The 21,748-nt window shown below is 30.8% G+C and overlaps 1 protein-coding gene and 1 long non-coding RNA gene across 5 annotated transcripts in view; one reads left to right on the top strand and one right to left on the bottom strand.

Annotated features, from left to right (window-relative positions):
• Positions 1–1,611: 1,611 nt before the first annotated feature.
• LOC122503186 lies at positions 1,612–21,093 on the top strand. The gene is made up of 3 exons (XR_006301718.1): positions 1,612–1,625; positions 8,544–8,703; positions 20,805–21,093. It is a non-coding gene; the product is annotated as an uncharacterized LOC122503186 (long non-coding RNA).
• Positions 8,856–21,748, bottom strand: part of LOC122503184 (V-type proton ATPase 116 kDa subunit a1-like) — a 53,262-nt gene continuing 40,369 nt past the window's right edge. For 2 of the 4 annotated variants that reach the window (XM_043613630.1, XM_043613629.1), the window contains exons 2-14: positions 20,115–20,255; positions 18,511–18,690; positions 18,212–18,340; positions 18,019–18,134; positions 15,624–15,750; positions 15,058–15,234; positions 13,856–14,068; positions 12,438–12,651; positions 11,619–12,042; positions 10,856–10,983; positions 10,543–10,769; positions 9,981–10,381; positions 8,856–9,751 (exon numbers count right to left, since the gene is read on the bottom strand). In XM_043613630.1, the coding sequence (XP_043469565.1) occupies positions 9,655–9,751; positions 9,981–10,381; positions 10,543–10,769; positions 10,856–10,983; positions 11,619–12,042; positions 12,438–12,651; positions 13,856–14,068; positions 15,058–15,234; positions 15,624–15,750; positions 18,019–18,134; positions 18,212–18,340; positions 18,511–18,690; positions 20,115–20,231 (2,550 nt within the window). In that variant the 5' untranslated portion in view covers positions 20,232–20,255 and the 3' untranslated portion in view covers positions 8,856–9,654. Of the gene's footprint in view, positions 9,752–9,980; positions 10,382–10,542; positions 10,770–10,855; positions 10,984–11,618; positions 12,043–12,437; positions 12,652–13,855; positions 14,069–15,057; positions 15,235–15,623; positions 15,751–18,018; positions 18,135–18,211; positions 18,341–18,510; positions 18,691–18,805; positions 18,849–20,114; positions 20,256–21,748 lie in introns of those variants that run through there. The other 2 variants (XM_043613632.1, XM_043613631.1) reach the window with 2 other exon arrangements.

The raw sequence follows: 21,748 nt of genomic DNA, 5'->3' as shown, positions 1-21,748 counted from the left end.
ATGTTATAAAATTAATTAATTCGTTTACATTCATTCATTTTTTCTTTTTTTTACACAAGTTTACTTTCTTCTACTCTTTACATTTTTTTCGTCTGAAATAGAAACTTGTACAACCGAGTTTCATGATGACAATTTTGAATAGGGAAAACGCGCGGTATTGATATGTATAGTTGCTAACCTTATTTTATTAAGCGCGTAGGCTATACATTTTCAATTTTCTTCCGTTAGCTTCTTTTCTTCTTTCTTTTAAACTTCCTTTTTTTTTTATACTCAAATTTAAGACAATTTAATTAATCAAGGTTTAGACTAAAAGTTTCCCGAACTATTGGACTTTAGAGTCTAGGTTCAAATATCTAGTTAATAATTATTATTAACTATTTTTTTTACTATGTTATATCTTCGGACGTAACAGTATTTTATTAAAGATCCAATGAAGAAATTTTCAAAGGATTAAAAATTATTTAATAAAAAATTAAATAATAAATAGTATTAGTGTTACAAGTCATCAAAAAAGTAAAAAAACGATCATTTGAAACACGTCCTCTCTGCTACAGGTTCTCAGCTTTTATATACTTCCAGAGTCGTCTCAACAGCGAGAGAAGTCACTTTCGCCACCTAGCGGTGAAAGTATAGGAGCGACAGTAATTTTTATCATTACTAAGGAAACCATGTGGAATACCACGTAGGATTCCATGTGGTTTCCTACGTGGGGAATTACATGGGATTTTACTTAGGAATTTAAGTAGAAATAAATTCCCAAATGAATTCCTAAGTAAAATCCCATGTAAATCCTCACGTAGGAAACCACATGGAATCCTACGTGGTATTCCACATGGTTTCCTTAGTAATGATAAAGATTACTGTCGCTCCTATACTTTCACCGCTAGGTGGCAAAAGTGACTTCTCTCGCTGTTGAGACGACTCTGGAAGTATATAAAAGCTGAGAACCTGTAGCAGAGAGGACGTGTTTCAAATGATCGTTTTTTTACTTTTTTGATGACTTGTAACACTAATACTATTTATTATTTAATTTTTTATTAAATAATTTTTAATCCTTTGAAAATTTCTTCATTGGATCTTTAATAAAATACTATGTGATATCTCATTAAATCCTAGGTGAAATCTTGCATGAAATCCTATGTCAATTCCCATATAAAATCCTATGTGAAATCCCTTGTAAAATTCCAAGTGGATTCCCATGTAGGGATATTCAATAAGGCGGATAATGTTTTTCACATGGGATTTGGTTTAGGATTTGACATGGGAAAATAATTATAAATAAATGATACTGTTTTTCACATGGGATTCGGTTTAGGATTTGACTGGGAAAAACATGTGGGATTTGATATGGTTTTATGCATAGATGAACTGTTCAAATTCCCCATGTCTATTCCTAACTAAAATCCTGTCTCAATTTCCCATATGGTTTGACATGGGAAACCACATGGTAAACCACGTGGTTTCCTTCATGGAAGTAGGGTTTTACATGGTTTTTGACATAGGATCCCATGTGGTTTCCCATGTGGTTTCCCATATGGGGATTTTCAATAGGGTTAGGTCTAGGGTTCGTGTCTCTCCCATCGGTTAATAATTTATTTCGTAAATATGCAGTTATTCAATAAGTGGTGTGTATTAATTAACAATAAGGGACCGTCCATAAATTACGTAACACGTTTTTAGTGAAATTTTAAACCCCCTCTCCCCCTATGTAACAAGTTGTAACAAAATCGTTTTACACCCCCCCCCCTCCTTATCAATGTTACGTAATTTTTAAAAATATTTTTTTACTAACGTTTTTCGAAACAAATTTGTTTATTACTGTTATTTTTAGTATTTATATCGTACAATAGCAATACAAAATTAAGTTAAATATAAAAAACATTTAGAGGAATAATTTTATTAATCATACTGAACAACCAAAAATATAACATTGATTTTTTAACAATAAAAATTGTATATTATTCCCAAGAATCGGTTCGCGAAATGATTAGATTTTTACTTATATTGAAGTGGCGGCAAGGGACAGCTTTTCAAAAATATATCCATTATAAAGAGATTAAGTTCCTTATAAATATTACGTAACAATGATGATTGACCCCCCTCCCATGTAACATATGATAACATTTTCTCGAACCCCCCCTCCCCCCTAAACGTGTTACGTAATTTATGGACAGCCCCTAATGTGTATAAAATATCTCAAGTGACATTGAATTTAATAATTTGAGTGATTCCAATTTTTTGTTTCCCATTTCCATTACTATGGATCACCCAACCATAGATCTTTTGCTGCTCCAACAATATACAGCCAGCCATAGAATATGGATGCAGCAACCTTAACTATGGATATCCCGTATTTTTCAATATAATATGGCTGTGATATCCATGTATCTGGATGTGTCAACTATTCCTTTTTCTCCGTGAGCGAATAGTATATGCGGTGAGTTTCTGCCAATATGTTTTCGCGTGAAAACCGTATTGGCAGAAACTCACCGACAATACTATTCGCTCTCTTCCAATACTTTTTTTTTACTGGGTGGAAATTGTAGAAAATAATTGAATTCAGGAAGGGTTATAATTGTCATTTTAAAAAATAATTAAAATCATAAATTTTACTCATTTTCCGTAAACATTCATATTTTCCTGTAAAAAGAATTTTGTCAGGGAAATTAATTTTAATATCAGTAAATTGTCAGGGAAATTGATTAACTGAAACTTATGATCATTCTGATTAAGCTTAACCCATTAAGGACCAGACGGACGAAAAATTTCAATTGACTTTGAGGACCTCGTTTTTTATTAAAATGCGTATATAAAAATTGACACATAACATTTTTAATGTAAAATTTTCTCCTCTTTCAGATTCTGCTGTTAAAATTTGTTTATACCAAATTGTTAAAAAGTTATAAACAATTTTTTCCAAAAAAACACGATTTTGCGAGAAAAAATTTCATTTCAGACGTATTTTCACCTGAAAAAAGTAGGTGGATACTCTCAAAAGCTCAAAATATCGCGTCCATGGACCCTCATCTACAAAACCCTGAAGCAACCAATTTTTTTTCAAAATGGCGGACGCTAATATAGCGGCTAAAACTAAAAAAATGACTCACATATGAAACATAGTGCTCCAACTTTTTCAAGTCACTGAAAACGCCTGAAATTCGTTACTCAGAGGTTCTTGGGGTCGCTGATTACGAATATGATGTCAGTTTTCAAAAATTCAAAATGGCGGATCCAATATGGCGGATCAGTTTTGAAAAAAAATTGGATTCACCTGAAAATCTCTACTCGGGGGTTCTTGGGGTCGCTGATTACGAATATGATGTCAGTTTTAAAAAATTCAAAATGGCGGATCCAATATGGCGGATCAGTTTTTAAAAAAACATTTGGATTCACCTGAAAATCTTTACTCGGAAGTTCTTAGGGTCGCTGATTTCGAATTTGATAATTGTTTTCAAAAATTCAAAATGACGGATCCAATATGGCGGATAAGTTTTGTAATAATTAATTGGATTGACCTGAAACTCTACTCGGGGGTTTTTCGTAAAAATTGAACATGTATCGCTATTGGAAGGTACATTTTGTACTTAACATTATTTTCCATGAGTGACGTTTTTCTCCCAAGTGTCTTTGTGTATTTGATAACTTTATGAAGTTGACGGCGAAAAATTTCTATGTGGCTGATGTCCAGTTATCGGTTTAAAGTAATTTCAGTAGTTTAAGAAATTTTTTTATAGTTATTAAGATTAAATGAATCATTATGAAACCTTTTTTTCTTCAAAATAGATGTACTGAGCTACATAAGATAATTTTTATAAAAGATAATATCCTATTCCAGCTTGAAGAGCACACAGTAAAGCTCCCGGGCGTCGCACACCCAGTGTGAGGTTTAAGGATGGATTCCTACACAGAGAGAAAAACAAGGCTTTTCCCCGTGACTTCAATTCAAGCCTTTTTCAGGTAGCAGTTGCACCCGATTTCTTGATGAATTTCTTGCGTTTAGCGGTTTGGCTACGCCTTAGCCCATATTGGCCTAAGCTCGTTGCAAGAATCTCACCGAGAAAAACCGTGAGTGTCCTGCATTTGTACTGTGATAATTTTCACGCGTTAAATGTATATTTTTCAGGGGGTAAAACCTTGTTTTTTCTCTCCGTGTATGTGTGCGCTTTAAGTGTTAAAATGTCGAATTTGATCAAAACTCGTTACTCGGGTGTTTTTGGGATCACTGATTATAAATACGGTGTAAGTTCTTCAAAATTTAAAATGACAGTTCCAATATCGCAGAATTTTAAAAAAAATTATCCTGATTGACCTAAAACTGTATACTTCTGGGTTTTCAAGGTCACTGATTACAAATCTTATGTCAGTTTTTTAAAATTCTAGTTCAGAGTTTTTGAGGTCGCTGATTTGGAAACTGACATTATATTCGTAATCAGCGGTTCCAAAAACCACTGAGTAGAGTTTCAGGTCAATCCAATTAATTTTTACAAAACTTATCCGCCATATTGGATCCGCCATTTTGAATTTCTGAAAACTGACATCATATTCGTAATCAGCGACCCCAAGAACCCCCGAGTAGAGATTTTCAGGTGAATCCAATTTTTTTTTTTCAAAACTGATCCGCCATATTGGATCCGCCATTTTGCATTTTTGAAAACTGATATCATATTCGTAATCAGCGACCCTAAGAACCCCAGAGTAGAGAGTTTCAGGTGAATCCAATTAATTTTTACAAAACTCGTTCGCCATATTGGATCCGCCATTTTGAATTTTTGAAAACTGACATCATATTCGTAATCAGCGACCCCAAGAACCTCCGAGTAACGAGTTTCAGACGTTTTCAGTGACTTGAAAAAGTTGGAGCACTATGTTTCATATGTGAGACATTTTTTTAGTTTTAGCCGCCATATTAGCATCCGCCATTTTGAAAAAAAAATTGGTCGCTTCAGGGTTTTGTAGATGAGGGTCCATGGACGCGATATTTTGAGCTTTTGAGAGTATCCACCTACTTTTTTCAGGTGAAAATACGTCTGAAATGAAATATTTTTCTCGAAAAATCGTGTTTTTTTGGAAAAAATTGTTTATAACTTTTTAACAATTTGGTATAAACAAATTTTAACAGCAGAATCTGAAAGAGGAGTAAATTTTACATTAAAAATGTTATGTGTCAATTTTTATATACGCATTTTAATAAAAAACGAGGTCCTCAAAGTCAATTGAAATTTTTCGTCCGTCTGGTCCTTAATGGGTTAAGATATCTTTTTTGGAAATATCTTTGATTATATGTCCACGTTGACATTTGCTTTAACACCCCCCCTCCCCTTCGTGGACAAACGTGAACTTTTGATTCACCCCCCCCCCCCCAAATGTGTCCACGTGGTTTATGGACGGCCCCTAACTGGCTAGGCATTTAGCTATTCGACAAACGCAGTTTAGGCCAATAGAAGAAAATTATATATTTAATAAAATTTTCATTTATTGAAATATTGGAACGCTTTATTTACAAGTTTTTCCATTGCCATAGGGTCAGACCAGCTCAACTGTGTTAAAAAAATTTCATTGATTTTCTAAAATGTTAAAACTTTTATAAAAATCTGTAGTTCACAACAAAACAAAAAAACACTTTCAACCGTTTTTTGAAATTTAAAATTTTTGTCATTTTTTTATTAACAAAATATTACAACATTTTTAATAAAAATTAACTCAAAAGCCGTTTACAATAAATTAATGAAACTTACACTCATTACACAAAATTGTTCACTCTTTTAAAAGAAAATACTTGAATGATTGTTAATTTAAAAATTCCGTTTGTGGTCGTTTTTATTTATTACATTTCCTAAATCCCTGCCCTCCACTGATAGACTGTTTTGCTGCTGCTTACAGTTATAATTAATTTAATTAGGAATAATAATAATTAGAAAGAATAGTAACCAAAAAATAATAATAATATAAATAATTTTAATAATAAATAATTGTGTTAAATTATAATCAATAAGTATTTAAATTTTATAGCAATGGAAAAACTTGTAAATAAAGCGTTCCAATATTTCAATAAATGAAAATTTTATTAAATATATAATTTTCTTCTATTGGCCTAAACTGCGTTTGTCGAATAGCTAAATGCCTATCCAGTTAGCTAATTGCCTGATCCCTTCAGGCGAATAGACGAATAATAGTAATATTGAAGCTCGTTCGTCTATTCGGCGCCGATTAGCTAACTGCCTAGGCGTTTAGCTAAATGACGGATTCTTCTATTTGCCTACGACATATACAGTCAATTAATTCATTTTATGCCCTTTTTAAAAATAATTTAAAGTAATTAAAAATTTTATGCCATTGAACTTTATTAAATTTTTTTTAATTTTCATTACCCCATCATAATTAAATTGCTTACGAAATTAAATAGAATATTGTTGAGTATTTTATTTGAAAATAAAGTCCAAGAGTCAGATGAACATCCTCAGGGAATTTTGGTTTCTATCGAATAATCATAGCTATAGACTAACCGTAAAGTGCACCCGGGTGTCCAGGAGAAGTGAAAATCATCCTCAGGGAATTCTGTTTGTTTCGAGTAATCAAAATAATACTAAAGAACATCCGGGTATCCAGGAGTCAGGTGAACATCATGTTTAGGGAATTCTGTTTGTTTCGAGTCATCATGCTGCCAAAATAACACTAAAGAACACCCGGCTGTCCAAGAGTCAGATGAACATCTTCTTCAGGGAATTTTGGTTTCTATCGTATAATCATAGCTATAGACTAACCGTAAAGTGCACCCGGATGTCCAGGAGTCAAGTGAAAATCATTCTCATGGAATTTTGGTTTCTATTGAATAATCATAAACATAGACTAACCCTGAAGTGCACTTGGGTGTCCAGGAGTCAGGTGAACATCATCTTCAGAGAATTTTGGTTTCTAATGAATAATCATAGCTAAGGACTAACACTTAAATGCAACTGGATGACTAAGAGTCAGTTGAACATCATCTTTAGAGGATTCTAGGAAAATCATAGCTCTAGATTAAACCTAGGTACACCCGGATGACAAGGACTCAGTAAAACATCATCATCTGGGAATTTAGGTCGCCATCGAAAAGCATAGCTTTAGATTAACATTAAGATACACGCAGATGTCCAAGAATCAGTTGAACATTATCCTGCAAATCACAGTCTACCTTGATGTTAATCTGAAGCTACAATTATATGCTATGAACACTAAAATTTATTTAAAATAATGATCTACTAACACCCAGACATTCCGGGTACTTAAGTGTTAGTCCTTAGCTATAATTATTTTATAGGAACCTAAATTCCTTGAAGATGATGTTCATCTGACTCTTAGACATCTGGGTGTTCTTTAGCGTTATTTTGGCTGCATGATTACTCGAAAAAAACAAAATTCCCTGAAGAGGAAGTTCACTTGACTCCTCGACACCCGGATGCACTTTAGGGTTAGTCTAGATCAATGATAATTTAGTAGATACCAAAATTTCCTGAGGATAATTTTCACTTGAAACCTGGACACTCGGGTGCACTTTAGGGTTAGTCTATAGCTATGATTATTCTAAAGAAACAAAAATTTCTTGAAGATGGTGTTAACCTGACTCCTGGACAGCCGGGTGTTCTTAAGTGTTATTTTGGCAGCATGATGACTCGAAAAAATAGAATTCCCTAAACATGATGTTCACCTGACTCCTGGATACCCGGATGTTCTTTAGTATTATTTTGATTACTCGAAACAAACAGAATTCCTGAGAGTGATTTTCACTTGACTCCTGGACATCCGGGTGCACTTTACGGTTAGTCTATAGCTACGATTAATCTAAAGAAACAAAAATTTCCTGAAGATGCTGTTCACATGACTCCTGGACACCTGGGTGCACTTTAGTGATTGTCTATAGCTATGATTATTTTGATGGAAACCCAAATTCCCTGAAACTGTTGAAAGTAATCGAAAATTACGGGTACTCGAATTATTCGAGTAGTCGAGTGAATTCGGGTACCCGAAAAATTCGAGTACTCGGTACTTCGATTTAAGCTCGGCTCGGCCATTCGAGCTTTTTGCACACCTCTAATTTTTATGGGAGAAATCTTTAAATCTTTCGAAATTAATAAAGGGAAGGAAATACGTAGCAATACGTCTTCGAAACAAATTTTTTTTGTTATAATGGATTAGGACATGTTAATCACTTATGATATAATAATAAATAATAATTTAGTTTTTGGATAAGATTATAAATTATGTATTATGTTATTTTTTTTCCTTTTTGAATTTTGAATTTGGCAATATTACCAGAAGTAACATTGACCTAGGAAAGAAGTTTGTATCGAAAAAAATCCTTTCTTAAACTTACTTTATTTTGGGAGCGAAGGTTTTTTTGAATTCGTTGCGTTCAATTGTGATTATCTGTCCTTCCTATGTGTTTTCATCTTTCTTACTTATTCATCTGTTTCCATATCGTAGTCAAATGTTATTAGAAACAAGTTACACATAATTATAATGGGAATATTCACATGGTCAGCGTCTTCCTTCTTATTTCTTAACAGATGTTTAGAGATGGGGTCCGCGAAGAGAGAACGATAGAGGACAATGAGGAAAAGTCGGAAAAGGAAGAATCAATTTGTGGTGAAATTATTTAGCGTCCCGAGGCATCCTGATATTGAAGTCGTTCGAATCCAGTTAAAGATGGTTGCAAAGTCTCGAAAGGTTGGTTAATAAAATATTAATTAGCAATAAATAGGTCAGAGGTTCGTGTGCATTTTCGATCGCATTTTTAGTGAACTTCCCGATTGAGATTTATTGTACGGTAATTATTAAAGCAGTTAAGGAGAATTTGTATGAGAAATTAAATGACAATATTCATTATTTAAATTTCTTTAAATTTATATAAATGATAAACTTTCTCCTTTTTACAATTTATGTCGGGAATTTATTATTGGTTTAACGACATGAAGTTGACATTAAAAGACATTTAAAAATTATGAATTAGGTTTACAGAGTTCCTTGATAACTACGTCACAAGGAGTACTGTCAACTGGACATTATATAGTACCCGATGTTGAAAGAATATTAAAAATATGTACAGTGGAACCATACATTTCGATCTGTTTTCGATATCAAATCGGTACTAAATAACAATGTTGATTTTGTGTCGAAAGTTAATGTCGATCCTGTGCTGCTATCCAATGTTTATAGAATGTTGAAATCAGAACAAGTATATATTAACAACAAATCATAAAATTTAAGACGAATTCTTCATTAATAAAAATTTACAATTACAACTGACATTTTATATTATAATTCAATTACGTAATTTTCACATTATAATACAAATTTTTGTAAAATTTTGTATACGCGTTATAAGACTATAACATATGATCACATATAAAGATAATATGAAGCTCCGGAATTAATAAAAATTTTACAAACATCACACTGTGGTAAGGCATCTGTGTTTATACATTCGTTTATACTGGACGGCTATGCTTGAAAAAGTGTAAAACAAGAGTCAGAGAGAATTGCATTATGAATATTATTCTTAATCATTTTAGTCTCTCTCGCGCACTAACACACTTGTGCTGTAATATTCATGAATTATCATTTTCGATAAATATTAAAATTAACAATAATTTGTGTTTTGAATAACAATTTCATATTCTACTCTTCAGCATCTTCTGTATCGAAAATCGTCTTAAAGTAGAAAGGTTGGAAAGGATAACCATGACCTTCATAAAACTTGCTCATAAATTCCACCCTAAAACATAAAAACACAAAAATTAATTGAACAATCAGATTTCTACTGACCTAATAAAAAATATTATATTATGCAACCGACGAGTCGGAGCAACCAAAGTGGTTGAAAGCATGGGTAAGGTGCTGTCGATAAATCGAAGAGTTATGCTCGAGATCCGCGACCAGAAGAAGATTAATTTTAAAAAAACGTAAAAGTTATTAGGTATTTGTACTTTTTTAAAAATATTTACCAATGAAGACGAAGTGTGTGCAAAAATGCAGAAAGGCCTTCCATCATGACTAAAATGGCTAAAGTAAAAAGAGACCAAGCTCCAAATGTTACGAATAAAACGGCTGCTTTAGCATAATTTCCTTCTGTAGCGCCTAGACCTTTCTGCAATACCATGTTCCAAAGAACTTCGGAAAGTTGAGCATGAGCCAGAGACAGTGCCCACAGCCGTAAATATGATGCAGTGTGCGATATTGTAGACAAAACGTATTCTATTGTATGAATTCCTTGATTGATCATCAGCTCACCAAAACCTCCACTATCATGGTCATGTCCTCCTACTGCGTTTCCTCCCGACGTTGTTGCAGTTAACTCATAACCTTCCGGTTGTAATTCAATGTCTTGAGTCGTAGAACCGTTTGTCTAGAAAAGAAAATTGTTTTAGAAAAACAAATAATGTTATATAACAATTAACTTTTAGAAATTTAAGTTAAGTCTATGCGTCAACGTAATTCTATTATAAAATTCTTGGACTTTCTATAAAACTTAAAAATGAAGAAGTTCTACTGGTCATGAACATTTACCATAATCCTGCCTGGCTGCTTCTTCGAAAATTTAATATAGAGTGGTTTTCCAAATAGCATAACTGGAATGCAGATCAAAGCCAAATATACACAGACCAACTGAAGAGGTTTTTGACCATCAAACATGAATTCTGAACAACCTTTTTGAACTGGTGAACTCTTAAACAGCATCATATTTATGAAAGTAATTAATACAGAAGGCGCACAACCCGGCCTGTATTTCATGTCTGTAATAGAAAAACGGATTGTATTAGGGTTTGAATTTTCCAACCATAGTTATATTCATAGGTTAAACATTTAACCTCTTTCGTACCATCGTTTGTGGCGGAGTAGAGAATCCATTTCAAAAACATGAGCGTCACCATGTAGAGAAACAAAAGTATAAGAAATAGAAGTTGAGGCAAGAATTCGAGGAAGAGGCTCGCGTATTTCTTAAAGTGTCTGAAAATTTTCAAGATAAAATATTTTAATGCTATGTACAATTATAGTCGTTTTGTTTTGTAAATAACAGTCCCAAAAAGCCAGAATAAAAGAATATGAAACAAAGCTTTAAACATATTTTTAAATTGAATCTACATTTTGTTCTAATCTTTTTCTGTCACTTATAATATAAATGTTTCCAGATAGCACATAAATTAGTAGAAATCTTGACATGCAAGTTTGAGACGAATTTAAAATTTTCCAATACAAGCTTTTCTGATAAGCTTGCGTGCAATCTTACTGCAAGATTAAGTGGTATTTCGGTAATGTAACTATTTACACTCAAAAAAAACTTTCCAATAGAAATGTTTGTACTATCAGATAGTAGAGTTTTACAAGTAAAAGTGCTTTATCTGGAACAGCTAAAAACATTATATCTATCACTAAAAACATTGGGCGAAAAGATTCACTAAAATAAAATAGAGTTTATTATCAAATTTTGTTGTTGTTAAAGATAAAACTTTCACTATTCTGTAAAACTCTGTTCTAGGTGAAGTTTTTTTCCTTGTACAGCATTAGTACTTAAGTGTTCAGTTATTATTACTTTTTTAATGAAATGTTCTTCTTTAAATTAATAAATTTAGAATGAAACTTACATAATATTGACAACACTCATACAAACTCCAAAAATCATATGTACAACGCCAAAAATAATCGACAGCTTCATCTTATAAGAATTCAGAAAGATAATTTTATTCTCCGAAACCATCCATACAGGATCTAACCCCAACGGATAAGGTGATTGGCTGTAACCTTCTGTATTTGGATTCAATTGTAGAAAGTGATTGTGTTGTAATGTGGAGTAGTTGTAAGTCGATTGCCAGCTAGATCCAAATACGTTAACTGATTTTGAGAACAGATCATTGTAGATAATACCAGTGTAGATGGAAAACAAACCCATTAGGAGTATAATATAACGACCTCCAAAGAAAATGTTCCAAATTTCATTGTTTGTTTTTTTCGCAGAAAGCTTTTTTTCCCATACAACCATAAAAAGTCCAAACAACGTCATGATCAAACCTATGTAGATATACATAATATATTATTCATTACTCCTCACACAATATTGGGTTTATTTTGTTTTTCGAAATTGTACGAACAGTAGAAAATTAAATTATTATTAATAAAATGTAATGCTTTTAGAAGTAAAGATAAAATTATATTCTGAAATATAATCTTTATTATTAAAAAATATTTACCATAAATTCTATTTTTTACCTATATGAATGGGTCTTAAAAATTAGATTTTAGAGATTTAAATTTTTTCTTCTATCCTTCTTTTGCAAAGAAAATCAAAACTATCCGCTTTTATTATTATATGTATTATGTAAGAAAATTATCAACCACTCAAAAAATATCTTTTAGAAATAGGCATTCATATTAAAATCTATAATGTAATTTATATGAATACGTACCATGACCTGCATCACCAAACATAATACTAAAAAGGAACGGAAAAGTAATTATAGTATATAAAGCAGGATTTGCTTCACGATAGGAAGCTACTCCATATGCATCAATTAAATTCTGGAAACCTCTCGTAAATTTGTTAGTTCTATTAAATGTTGGCGGATCTTCATCCGTATGAATGACATTCAAGAAAGATGGTATTGAATTTCCACAAAGACACTGAAAGTTAAAAGTGATCTATGAAAAATGACATAAAAACACACTAAGAATCCTGAATTAAACATGAACACCATTAAATTGCACTATATTAAAATATTAACGTCAAATCCCAGTAACAGTAATTGGCCAAAGGTAATATTATATTTTCATAAAAATATATAAAAACAATATATGTGAACCTAAATCATCAAAATATTTTTAAAAATAGGGTAACAAAATAATGTTCGATAAGCACTTTATAAACTCTGTATTCGTTTTGAGATTTAAACGTCTACTGTATAAAACATTAAATGAATAATATAAAAAAATACAATAAATCTTAATAATTAAAAGTATAAGATGCGCAAGAGAGCAATGAAAAGAAGAATTTTTACTTCCGATGAAAAGAAAAAGATATTAATTTGTCGCGTAACTGACCTTTATTTCTAATCAATATTCTTCTGTAATTGTAAACTAAAATAATTAAGATAAATTAAAAATATCTACAATAATGTTTTTAATTTTTTTTTAAATTTTCAGTCAAGTTTTGGAGGGTGACCATCTTGGGACACTCTACCTTCTAACGAGCAAATATTTATCTATTTGTTTACTTGAGAACGAATTTAAATCAATAAAATTGGCATTTTTTTAATTGTTCAATAACTCTGAAAATGATAAATATATTCTTTTGACATTTAGAAAATATATACCTCTTAAGACCCTTTGTAACTGAGCATTAGCTGGACCTGATTAGATAAATAGTTTTTGCAAAATTTTCATCCCCAATAGCACACGTAATTTTCCATTTACATATTTCTAAAATATACCATCCACAATTTAAGAATATTAAAGTATCCGACTTTTAGAATACGCTCCTTTGAATAATAAAGGATTATTACATTGGAATTCTATAAAAATATTTTTATATTACTATTGATGATATAGTAATCAAATTTTGCAACATTTATAAATTATCAATTTATTTTGAACTATTCCCTATTCCTAAATAATGTGGATGGAATTTTACTTAGGAATATTGCAGGAATTTGAATAGGATATTCCGAACTATTGGGGATTTGTTAAATAAAAGCATCCTTTTTTATATGCATTTGACAAGTATCATAAAAAAATGGAATACACTGAATATTATTATTATAGAATATAATAGAATATTATTATAAATTTATTCAAATGATTAGATCTATATCAAAGAATGGATACTAACCGACCCTTCCGTAAGGCAATTTTGGACAATTGCTAGATCTGCAACAGGGACCCAACATTCTCCAATGAGGCATTTTTTTGAAACATCCATGTTAAAAAGATTCATTGTGTGATAAATAGCTTTCATTTTACGAACCATTATGCTCCAGTTTGGTAGTTCTTTAGCTACATTGTGTAGAACCCGTTGTCTATGATCCTGAGTTTGGTTTAGAACCTGATATAAATAATAATAATAGTAATAATAATAGATATCAGATTGTTGAGAGCGTAAGATTAGCTAAACTGCTACCAGGCAGCACATAATATTACTTAAATATCATGCTAAAATTATATTAATTATTCCACAGCCCTACAAAAATACAAGTACCGTGCGCATGTGATCATAGTTACTCTATTTCCATTTTTTGTGGTGTGAATAAAAATCTAAGGGCACATTTCTTCCATCACATAAAAATTTTCTTCTAATCTCAAAAAACTGACAAAACTTATGAAGCTTTATGTAATGGTTGATAAATTTATATAAAACTTATTACTCGAGTGTTTTTGGGATCTTTAATTACAAATTTTAATTCAAATTTACAAAACTAAAAGTAGCGGAAACCTCAGATTCGTGTTTAGTGTATTAAAACAGATAACAGTAAGGTTGTGCCGTCAAATACGCAGGATATTTGTTTTTTGATGTGTTCTTAATATTACTGTCTACTTTACAGTATTAAAGAAATTACGTTTTGCTAAAAAATTTTAGCAATAGCCACTTTAAATTATTAAATGGCCATCTACTATCTGGTTTACATAATAAATTTAAAGTATGAAATTTATAATCCGGAAAATTGAAACAGTTTATTGGCATTTTTGTAATGAGCTAATGGAAAATTTCATCAAGTAAAAGGAAGCATACCGTAATTTTACAGTAATATTAAAACATTTTATTGCATACTGCTTAAGCTGCTGACAAAGTACAATTTTAACATGTAAAAATATATTTAATAAATAACTATTCATATTTATGTGGTTTATGTTGAATCAAAAGTCTGGTCTCACTTACTTGACATCCGGAACTGTTGTCAATTCTTAAAAAGTGTAATTCTCTGCATTTTAAAGTGTTAAATAAGGAGTTGAAATTTTTTCAAAAACGATTGAAATTTAGTTTTCGGTGAAGTTTAAAATATTAGGTTGTAATGAAGAAGTTTGTTAAATATTTACCAAATTTAGATCCTCTAAGCGAGTACGAACTCCTTTAACCATTTCTAATCGTTCAGAATTTGTATTTGGACAAGGGTAAAGAGACGCATGAAATCCAGAGCATACTTTCTTTATACGGCTTTTCAGTTGTTCTCCTTGAAAAAATGCAACGAACGCCGTCTTGTAAATTTCATTACCCTAAAAAAGATCAATAAGAAATAACAGATGATATTCATTACTCATCTATAAGAATTATAACCTTCTTTAACTAAATTTTCTTGAATGAATTTATAGTTGCTATTTTAGTAATAAGGAAATCCTACACATTCTTAATTGACTAAAATAAAATATAATTTAATAATTAATATGTTAAGATATTAAACATTACATGAATGCATGACTCATTAACCCAAATTTGGTAGTGACAAAAATTTTAATAAATTTTTCTCAGTCATATTAATGTAAAAGGTGGATTTTAGTTAAATTTAATGTTAAACAAAGTTTTTATGTCGGAGAATTAATATATTTTTGGTAGAAAGATAAGATTTTCAAATTATAATCAAAGAAATGTGAAATAAATGTCTTACTGTGCTTGGATCTTCTAAAGGTTTTTCAAGTTCTGCCTGCCGTAGAAAAACGTTTCCCCTGGATATCCGCCACAGCATCCGCTCGAAGGCTGGAATTCGCTCCCGATTGATCACGCCAGCAACGAACCTGAAAAAGTTAAAATTTAATTGTCCACTTTTTAACTAATTATAAAAAAAGAAAGAATATTTAGGATTTATCAACGTGGTAAGAGTAAAATACTTAATTAAAATTATAGAAAATCACACTGATGACATACGGATGATAATATACTGTGAAACATCTATCTAATAGATAACTGTCAAATCAGGAGATCAAATCACAATTAATGCTTAAGTGTAGTAATTTACTTAAAAGTATGAGATGATCAACTTTGTCCAAAGCTTTGGCAAAATCGGTACGAACAAGAATTAATTTAAAGTATTATTTCTATCATTCTAGGCTTTGAAAATACTATATCAAACAACTGATACTGAACTAACTTTATTAAATTAAGTAAAATTGGATAATCGAGACCGGAGGAAACTATCAAATATTAATGTCTCAAATAATTCTTGAATTAACAGACATTCATCAAGGCTGTTATCTACTTTAAAGTAAGCATTTAAATCTCCATCTAATTATTTCCTTAATTACATATTATCAATTACCTCACGCATAATCAATTACATATAAAATAGCTGACGTACAAGAAAAACTTACTAAATTAAAGAAGTTAAGAGAGACTTTAAAGTCCGCAGCTTCACACGATTTTCTAATTATATTAACAGAGAGTGATCAAAATGCACACATTGAAATGAAAGTTAGGCTACAGAATATTGATGGAATATTACCAGAGTTTGAAAAGATACAAGTAGAGATTAATGCGTTGTCAGAAACAGAATCAACAGGTAAAGAATTAGATGAATCTGAAACACTATATTTTAAAAACATTACGTGAGTGCATTAGTTATTAAATTTGAATCCGAATTTTCAACACGAGCTCTCTAATGCTGTTTCGTTTCAATTATCCAATCAAGGTAACAAGTTTTCGACAATTAATAATAATCAAAATAATGTCCGATTGCCAAAAATTTAAATTGTTAACGTTAAACGGTTCTTTAAATAATTGGCTTGAGTTTCATGATTCCTTTAAGTGAATGGTCCATCACAATAAAAAACTTGCAGATATTTAATAATTAAATTATATACGGTAATTATATAGGGCTTGTTAACTTATTCCACTTTTTGAATTATTTACGTTCATTTGTTAAAGACGAGACAGAGCTTTTTGTTTTGACGAAGGGTTTAGGGTGAAAAATTTCTGTAGATTTCGCAAAGCGTCTAGCAATGAAACTGCAACAATGAAGAAGAAGAAAGTTCACTTTGAAGAAACAAAATTGATTATTTCAAAGATGTTACAACTGAAAATGTGAAAACTACTGGCATACTGTACAGTATAAGAAGAATATAAAAGATAACAGTAAAGTTACTTTCTTCTAATCAATTACCTTACATATCTCATTGACAGTACAAATTAATAAGTTTGAGCACTGAAACCATATGTGTAGCCAAAATGAATAAGACGAGGAACAAATTTAAACCGAATAAATGAACTCAACTAATGTTAGACAATCTTTTCAATGAATTTAGAAAAAATTATAGTGTTTTAAATGATTCTGTTGCGAGTTACAGCGTACACCGCAAAACAACATTTTTTGGAGGCGCCTAAGAATGGTCCAATCAGCGTTCCTTAGACAATAAGGCTCAAAAGAAATCATCGTCTTTTAGATTTATAGAATTAAGAGAATTATTACTGCAAAAACCTTTTGTTATTTCTTTTCCTTTAACAATCAACTGCAATTAAGTGACGTGTTTTTACTGTTTTTAGAAAATAAGTTATTTCAAGTTTAACTACCAGAATTTAAAGATTTAAAATCGTTATATTATTCGAAAAAATTATTTTTATTTTATCGTGATGTAAATTACAAAAGAATAGAGTACTACATATTTAACGAAATTATGTATACGGAAAGTTCTATTGTTTTAAATAGTAATGAACAATTCCCAGAGTTTTCAAGGATAGAAACATTATTTTCCAAACATAATGCCAGAGCTTACACATTGAGAAAGATCTCTTTTTAGTTATTTAGTTATATGTTAAAACATTTCCTATTAAGTACTAGTAAAGGTCATCATCATCACTAAATATTTTAACACAACAGCATCACTTATGGGATTTATATAGATTTGACTTATGTCAGCATTTCTTTTTATTATATGTTAAAAGTCACAGTTCAGAGATTACGTGTACCTTTTATTTTATAAAATAATCTCTCAGTCTCAGTCTTTAAAACCGCATTGACAGTGTGTCGTGCTAAAATGTAATTAGATATATAAAAATGATAGAAAACTCACTCGAGTCGTCCGCGACTCGTGGCGCTCTGATTCTGTGCCTCCTCGTTTATCAGTGCCCTGGTGATTGAGTCGTTGGCCTCTTCCTGTTGATACAGAAGAAGAAGCGAACCTTGATTCTTCGACAAAACGTGAACACCAATTACACGAAGGGGGATGGCGCAAAGAGATAAGCAGCCGAACTACTTTTAGGTACCTCCGTGAAAAAAACCTGCGTTTTCTCGAGCACGTGACGCAACTCCGTAAGCTCAAGATAGTTACTCTTCAGGTTCACCGCATTGTGGCTCAGCTCAAGTATCTCGTTCTCCGTCTTTTCTAGGTGCGCCTGCCCAAGATTATAAAGATTTAATTACAAACTGTTTCAGAATAATTGACTTCTTCGTTAAAATTAAAAAAAAATTGTGAACAATTTGGTTTGACATAGGCTTCTCTTATTGTTAATAGAAATTTTTACTTATGCTAAAAACATCAGCAAATATCACATAAATACCATACCTCAAGGTCTATAATTTCCCTAGGATTTGGGGCGCGTGGCAATTCTGTAAGATTATCTGCTATCGAAACTCCATCCTTCTTCACCTCGGCTTCAATGTAACGAAGTTTCCGCTCCATCTCATCACAGCGACGCACCTCATTCACAAATTTTCTTTGAAAGTAGTTTACATCGACGTTGAGCTGTGATTAAAATAAATCAACTTATGATATTTAGGCCCTGCTTAAGTTTCCCATAATTTTTGCAATAATTATTAATTAAATAAGATTAGAATATAAAGATTAAAAAGTTTTCAACCTGAACCCGACAACCCAAAATCAACACGATGACACAAACGAACCTGAAAAAATTTTAAAAGCATCACTAACAAAATTTTACTGAAGAACGAAAAAACGATAAATCTCTGACGGTGGTATTCAGCTTATTTTCAAACTGTAATTTTTATTCGTAATAATAAATAATTAAATATTTTTTTTAAAGTTTCAATTTATTGTTAAATTTATGATAAACATATATGTTTATCATAAATTTAACAATGATGTTTTAACGTAGATTATATTTTTCCTACATATATGTAGGAAAAATATGTAAAGTATGTACATTTATAATGTGCAAAAATTTGTTAGGGATTGCAACAAATTATTTTTTTCACTTCAAGTAAAAAGGCACTGAATCGTTTGTTACCAGGTTCTTACGTCTGCAATAAGTTTCTTAATAACGAAGTTGATATCATATTTTAAAAATTATATATGTCTTAGATATTTAAATAGATATTTAGCTAATAAATGATTATATGACATTTTACAACACGTCCAAATATAAAATACATTTCATAAAAATGTCCAAGTTATATGTCGATAATGAAGGAATTGTATTTACAGATAGTTTTTTAATATTGTTTCCTCTGTAAGTATAATTTGTAATTAAAATCTGATTCTACTTCTTTACTTATATCGATTGGATAAGTAAAACTAAAGTATGTGTGTCCAATGCAACAAGTTGTTCCAACTAGGTAATGTTGAATATACTCTTGCCAGAAACCGCTTTTTATTATAGATGAAAATGGACGTGTACCAAAAGACGCTCTATATGTTTTTAAAGTTAGTTGCAAACTTGACATATAACATTCGAACTCTGCATAGCTACTTGCTGAAAAAATTATAAAGGTGTGCTATCTGGGAAGTATAGAAATATCATTTTTGGATTATCAGCACAGAAAGTATGTCATTTTTAACAATTAATACAGGCGCAAATTAAGTGATTCTCACTGGGAACAGAATAAGCAATGGCAAAAATACTTGATCGCTTACTAATGAAGAGATTATTACAGAAGAGAATGCAAAAGTATTTTACGTCTGATGAATTTATAGAAGCAATATTAAAGAGATCCAGTTCTTTGTAATTCAAAGCATTCTAACCAGGTTTATATTAAAAAAAAAAGTTTTTCTTCAACAATAAAACCTGCGAGAAAAGCAAAGTGCACATACCTATAAAAAAATGTTTTATAATTTCTATTTTTAAATTCTTAATGATGAAAAGTTTTTGTAATTCTAGATAATTTTTCAAAAAAATTATATAAATATAAATATAAGAATACATATCTTACATCACGAAACTGTACAGTTCCAGTTTCACCGAGTTCAGAAACCGAAAGGTATGCGGCCTCTGGCTGTATGAACAGCTGACAGAGGGCCATATCTTCGCTCCTAAACATCGCTCCCATCTTGACAGCTAACTATCACTTATCCTGAAACAGATATCAAAATTTTTCTATTAAAAAATTTATTTTTTTCGAATTTAATAAAGGAATGTTTGAATTATCCCTTAACAAACAAAATATTTAATAGATACGAATTTTAAGTCGGTTTGCAAAAATTCAAAATGGTGGATCTAATATGAAAGACGAGTTTTGTAAAAAATCATCGGATTTATCTTCATTCATCTTCGAATTGGCACTCAAGAATTTTTAGGGTCGCTGATTACCAACATAATGTCTTTGAAATTTAACAATTGACTATGTCATTTTGGTAAAAGAATAGTTTTTATTAATGAGAAATTTTTGAAAAAATATGAGGGGAATAGGGCCTAGCAATTAAATATGTTGAAATACACATAAAGCAAGCATAATGAAGAATAGGTTTTTACATCTGTGTAAAATGGGTTGCCATGTTATCAGGGGCTCTATATATTCCTGCAGTATAATTTTCAAATGGCAATAACTTTTACTTTTTCAAAACTTTTTTTAAAATTAATTATTCCTAAAAAATTACAATAATGCATACGTTTAATATTATAGATAATCCTAGACGAGGACGATTTTTGCGATTTCGGCATAATCATACCATTCAAAGAAGACAAAGAAATTCTGCAACAAACTTTGTCAATTTACTCATGACAATGACTGACTCCATTTATCGTCAACCTATATGGGTAAACGTAATTTTCGGAGAAACTTTAGAGGACAAAATTTTCGAGGCCGCAACTATCAAGGCGGTAACCATCGCGGACGTGTAAATCCAGGATCAAAATTAATTTTAATTAAAAACTATTCGTAATTTTTATTCTAATAAAAAAAATTGTTTCATATAAAGTTCCACTACTTTCGTGGTAGTAAAAATGTATTTTTTATAAATAAACAAAAATAGTTTATCATGAATATTAAGTTGGTTTTAATTATTTAAATGTAGGTAATCTATATGATATATTTTTGAAAAAAGTTGCTAGCTAGCGCAGAACATGTTAATTTTTCAAATTTTTTATTAATGAATCCATTTCAAATCAGGCAGACTGATCAACTTCAAATCATGGATTTAACTGCTGATAAAATATGTTATTCTATATGGAAAATAAAGGGACCCGTATTTTTTTATTTTTCATAAAAACTATTTTGAAAGAAGTTATGCATATTTGAAGTTTCAGTGCGGTAAAACTCGAAAAAACATTGGAAAAAAATGGTTTCGCTTGTAATTTTTTTTCTAATGAGTATAAACAAATTCTTTTTCTTGAAACTTGTAGATGGGCTAGTCCTCTTCAAAATCCAATTTGAAATTTGAGAAAAAAATTCAAAATTAACGAAATAAGAGATAGTTTTCTAAAAAAAATAATGTCGATTTTCTCAAAAACCCCACTTTCTTTCTTTCTAAATTTTACCATAAATTCTCATTAATATGAAGAACTTATACAAAAATATTAATATGAAGAACTTATACTTATACTTATACTTTACAAGCGGGCTAAACC

This window comes from Leptopilina heterotoma, unplaced genomic scaffold (assembly GCF_015476425.1).
Source record: "Leptopilina heterotoma isolate Lh14 unplaced genomic scaffold, ASM1547642v1 Lhet_247, whole genome shotgun sequence".
NCBI lineage: Eukaryota > Metazoa > Arthropoda > Insecta > Hymenoptera > Figitidae > Leptopilina > Leptopilina heterotoma.
The sequence above is the reverse complement of the archived record's forward strand: the minus strand, read 5'-3'. Positions and strand labels throughout refer to the sequence as shown.